The 4,555-nt window shown below is 53.0% G+C and overlaps 1 protein-coding gene across 2 annotated transcripts in view; it reads right to left on the reverse strand.

The window, feature by feature from the left end:
• The window catches only part of WBP2 (WW domain binding protein 2), an 11,935-nt gene extending 8,102 nt beyond the window's left edge, over positions 1 to 3,833 (reverse strand). The window contains exons 1-2 of one of the 2 annotated variants that reach the window (XM_011947417.1): positions 3,474 to 3,833; positions 2,451 to 2,688 (exon numbers count right to left, since the gene is read on the reverse strand). In XM_011947417.1, coding sequence (XP_011802807.1) covers positions 2,451 to 2,509 — 59 coding nt within the window. In that variant the 5' untranslated portion in view covers positions 2,510 to 2,688; positions 3,474 to 3,833. Of the gene's footprint in view, positions 1 to 2,391; positions 2,689 to 3,473 lie in introns of those variants that run through there. The other variant, XM_011947490.1, reaches the window with a different exon arrangement.
• Positions 3,834 to 4,555: the final 722 nt, after the last annotated feature.

Here is a 4,555-nt window from a genome sequence, read left to right on the forward strand (position 1 = left end):
GGGTTTACGCCATTCTCCTGCCTCAGCCTCCCGAGTAGCTGGGACTACAGGTGTCCGCCACCTCGCCTGGCTAGTTTTTGTATTTTTTAGTAGAGACGGGGTTTCACCGTGTTAGCCAAGATGGTCTCGATCTCCTGCCCTCGTGATCCGCCTGTATCGGCCTCCCAAAGTGCTGGGATTACAGGCTTGAGCCACCGTGCCCGGCCCCATATGTGCATTTTTCTGAGAGGAGAGTCCACAGCTTCCATCATTCTCAAAGGAGTTTACGACTTGAAAAGTAACGTTCACTACTTTCACTATCAATTTTTTTTTTTCTTTTTTATGAGACGGAGTTTCACTCTTGTTGCCCAGGCTGGAGTGCTCTGGCATGATCTCGGCTTACTGCAACCTCTACCTCTTGGGTTCAAGCAATTCTCCTGCCTCAGCCTCCTACGTAGCTGGGGTTACAGGCATGTGTCACCACGCCCGGCTGATTTTTTGTATTTAGTAGAGATGGGGTTTCACCATGTTGGTCAGGAGGGTTTCAAACTCCTGACCTCAAGTGATCCACCTACCTCGGCCACCCAAAGTGCTAGGATTACAGGCGTGAGCCACCATGCCCAGCCTCATTATCAAATTTTGAACACTGGACTTATACTTCAATTGTTACAGACAAAACTTATTCAGACAGGAGGCTGAAGCACTTTCTAAAACAAGGCACACCTTACTTAGCAGGACTGAGCCCTAAGCCAGGTAGAAGGCCCAGCAGGATAGATATATTCTTGTCTCAGAAAGTTCCACAGAGACAGAAAGAAAAACAGTCCCCAGAGATGTTGCCAAATGGCATGAAAAGCTGGCCAGGCCTGGGAACTGACTCACACACAGAGATGCAACAAGACAGTGTGAGGTGTCTCCGATCACATGATAAAAAGGTTCACACGGTTCTGTTTGTCTTCTGCCTCCCCCCATATATCACAACTTTCTCTGACTGGGGAAAGGTAAGTGGGAAACAACTGGTCTAAAAAAAGAGAAGTGGTCAGGCGTGGTGACTCATTCCTGTAATCCCAATACTTTCGGAGGCCAAGGAGGGCGGATCACGAGGTCAGGAGTTCGAGATCAGCCTGGCCAACATCGTGAACTCCTGTCTCTAGTAAAAATACAAAAAAGTATCTGGGTGTAGTGGCAAGTGCCTGTAATCCCAGTTGCTGGGGAGGCTGAGGCAGGATAATTGCTTGAACCCAGGAGGCGGAGGTTGCAGTGAACTGAGATCGTGCCACTGCACTCCAGCCTGGGTGACAGAGCAAGCCTCCATCTCAAAAAAAAAAAAAGAGAGAAGTACCGCTCAGAGAAAAGAAGGAATTACCCATCAGACTCTGAGCAGGTAAGACAGAGGGAAAGTGAGCATGCTGGGTCACTCTAGGCATTTTCCTCTGACTCATCATAACATTCCCAAGTTGCAGGGCAGCTGGATGCTGGCCTTAGCTGGGTACAGGGCTCTGACTCCACAATGTTTCCTTTGGGGACTCAGGTGCCTCCTAAGCTCCTTCTGCCTTCAAGAGGCAATTCAGGGTCGGCATAGTTCAACCCAGAGCTGGCTGGTCTGATTTTCAATACCCAAGGAACAAAAGGAGAGAGAGGCCATTCAGGGCTTCACTTGGCAGAGACTGGAGGACAGACAGGATGCAATGAGCAAGGGGTGGGGAGGGTGGAGTGGAAAGAACCTTGAATTAGGAGACCTCTGCCTTCGGAGGAGACTCAAACCAACGGGCATTCAAGAGAGAGACAAGGGAATGACTTTACGGATCCACACAGTGCCAGGAACTGTCAGACATCTGGCAAACGTCATCTGTTTAATTTCACTTCTGGGACCTCAGTTTCTTACCTGGAACCTGAACAGTTCTGGAACATACTGGAAGCCTGTATGCTGGTGGTTAATCCTATTAACTTTGGAGTCAAGACTCCTTTCCTGGAATTGCCATCTCTGTTACTTAAGAGTTGCAATCTCGGGCAAGTTACTTAACCTTTCTGCCCCCCACTTTCCCTACCTGTGAAATGTGGACAGTAGTAGATCGTACTACACAGAATTTATTAAATAAGGTAGAAAAGGCGCAGAGCCTGACACGTAGTAACATTGTAGCCCTCCAATAAGTGACAATTATTTTTGTTTGGGGCTCCTCCCAGCTACTGAAGTCAAAACTCTGGGAAGGGGTTCAAGAATAACCCCTAGGCCCCACCGGTCGTCCCATGCCAGGTCCCCATGCAGACGTCTCACTCTCACCTCCCAGCTGATCACAACCTCCCGGGCCCTCCCCCACGGCCCACTCACCTTCCTCCAACCCCGCCCCCGGCCGTTCCCCCCCAACCTTACTCCATCAATGCTCCCCCTTCAGGAGCTTATTCCCCACCGCCCGCCGCCCACTCCCTCGACAGCCGAACTTTGGTCCTCTAGGATCCTTCCGCAGTGTTTTCACCTCTCGGTGTTGTTGACGATCACTCCGCCGCCCTCCGAGTGATTCTTGTTGAGCGCCATAGTCTCTCCAACAGGGGTCCCGAGACTCAAAACGCAGTGAGCTTGCGCCCCTCTTCGCCCCGCCCCTAGTGGCGTCTTCTTATTAGAGTCAGCCAGTCACAGCTCCAGCGCGGAGGCTGGCCCAACCACCTGGCCCGAACGTCACGTGGTAATAGTTTACTCCCTCCCCCCAGTTCCGCCTGCGTAACAAACAAGATGAAGACTACAATTCCCAGCAGTCAACGCTCCCGCAGCCTCGGCCTCTCCCTATGCTGGAGGAAGGATGCATTCTGGAACTTGTAGTCTCCTGGCTCATAGGCTGAAATTGGCTCCACAATTTACATAACCAATCGGCTTGTGCCATCCCCACCCCGCGTCTTCAGCCGGACAGAAATAAACAGTTCGGGTCCCGTCAGGGGCGCGAGCCTGGGGAACCAGGCCTAGCTTTAAGGGAAGTCCGGCTGGCCGAATGCGACCTGGACATGGCGTGGGAGGGCCGAGTAGTCCCCTGGTGGATGGGCAGCCTTCGTTCACTCAGCAGACGTGTATGGGGCGCTTGTATGACTCCGGGGCGTTTAGCTGAGCCCGAGGCCCCGGCTCTTGGGGACGCGGTGGACTGGCGGCGTCGGATCACCCCGCCACCCATCTCACCACCCCAAGCCCTGTGTCCGGGGGGTGGGGAGAGTCCCGCATGGGGAGGGGAGGCCGTGTACCCCGCCTGGCTCCCACCACTTTCGCAGGCAGGCCGGGTGCCCCTTGCAGCCTCCTCGCCGGCCTCGCGGTGGCGCCGATCCCTCCGGAGCGCCCAGCGGGGTCCCGGCCGGGAGACTAAAGGCTGAGTGAGACTCGGCACGGCGCGAGACTGGCAACCTGATAACTAGGACTTACAGAATAAGACTGACTCATGCCAGCTCGTGCCCCAGCCCTGGGCGTCCTCCACGGGGCAGCTGTCATTCCCTAACCGCCCCCCACCAAACCCCTGCACCTCCGAGCTGAATCCGTGAGGCGGAGAGAGGGGGCTGCACTCCCCACTGGGTGGTTCCGGTACTCGTTAACCTTAAGGAATTAGTTTGCTTTTCAGTAGACAGCTGCTTTCCTGACCATAGTGGTCAACCTCTAGATCCACCTGTTCGACTTCGCTTAGCAGGGAGGTCTCCTATGTGAAGAAACAAAGCTGCTAGAAAAGATCAGGAAACCGCAGCGTTCTGTGAGGTCCGGTGCAATATCAGGTTGGACCTTGCAGGACAAGTACAGTGGATTAAGGATGGTCATAATGAAATCTGCCCCAATGGTTAGATGTATTTTGGCGTCTGCAATCTCTGCAGTCTTTAAAAAGAATTAAGTCGGCTGGGCGCGGTGGCTCACGCCTGTAATCCCAGCACTTTGGGAGGCCGAGGCGGGTGGATCCTGAGGTCAGAAGATCGAGACCATCCTGGCTAACACGGTGAAACCCCGTCTCTACTAAAAAATACAAAAAACTAGCCGGGCGACGTGGCGGGCGCCTGTAGTCCCAGCTACTCGGGAGGCTGAGGCAGGAGAATGGCGTAAACCCAGGAGGCGGAGCTTGCAGTGAGCTGAGACCCGGCCACTGCACTCCAGCCTGGGCGGCAGAGCGAGACTCTGTCTCAAAAAAATAAATAAATAAAATAAAATAAAAAATAAAATATAAATTTAAAAAACAAAAGCAGGTCGGGGTTTGTGGCACGTGCCTGTAATTCCAGCACTTTGGGAGGCCAAGGCGAGTGGAGATTACCTGAGGTCAGGAGTTTGAGACCAGCCTGGGCAACATGGTGAAACCCCATCTCTACTAAAAATACAAAAAATACAAAATGTGGTGGTGGTCACCTGTAATCCCAGCTACTCAGGACGCTGAAGCAGGAGAATCACTTGAACCCCGGAGACAGAGGTTGCAGTGAGCTGAGATCAAGCCACTGCACTCCAGCCTGGGCAACAAGAACAAAACTCTATCTCAGAAACAAACAAAAAACCCCACAATTATTCATTCACAATACCGTGGCCACAGTGAGGCCTCCTGACAGGAGGGGAAATGACAAGAAGAGGAAGTTG

Source organism: Colobus angolensis, unplaced genomic scaffold, assembly GCF_000951035.1.
Source record: "Colobus angolensis palliatus isolate OR3802 unplaced genomic scaffold, Cang.pa_1.0 Scaffold1, whole genome shotgun sequence".
Classification (NCBI taxonomy): Eukaryota; Metazoa; Chordata; class Mammalia; order Primates; family Cercopithecidae; genus Colobus; species Colobus angolensis.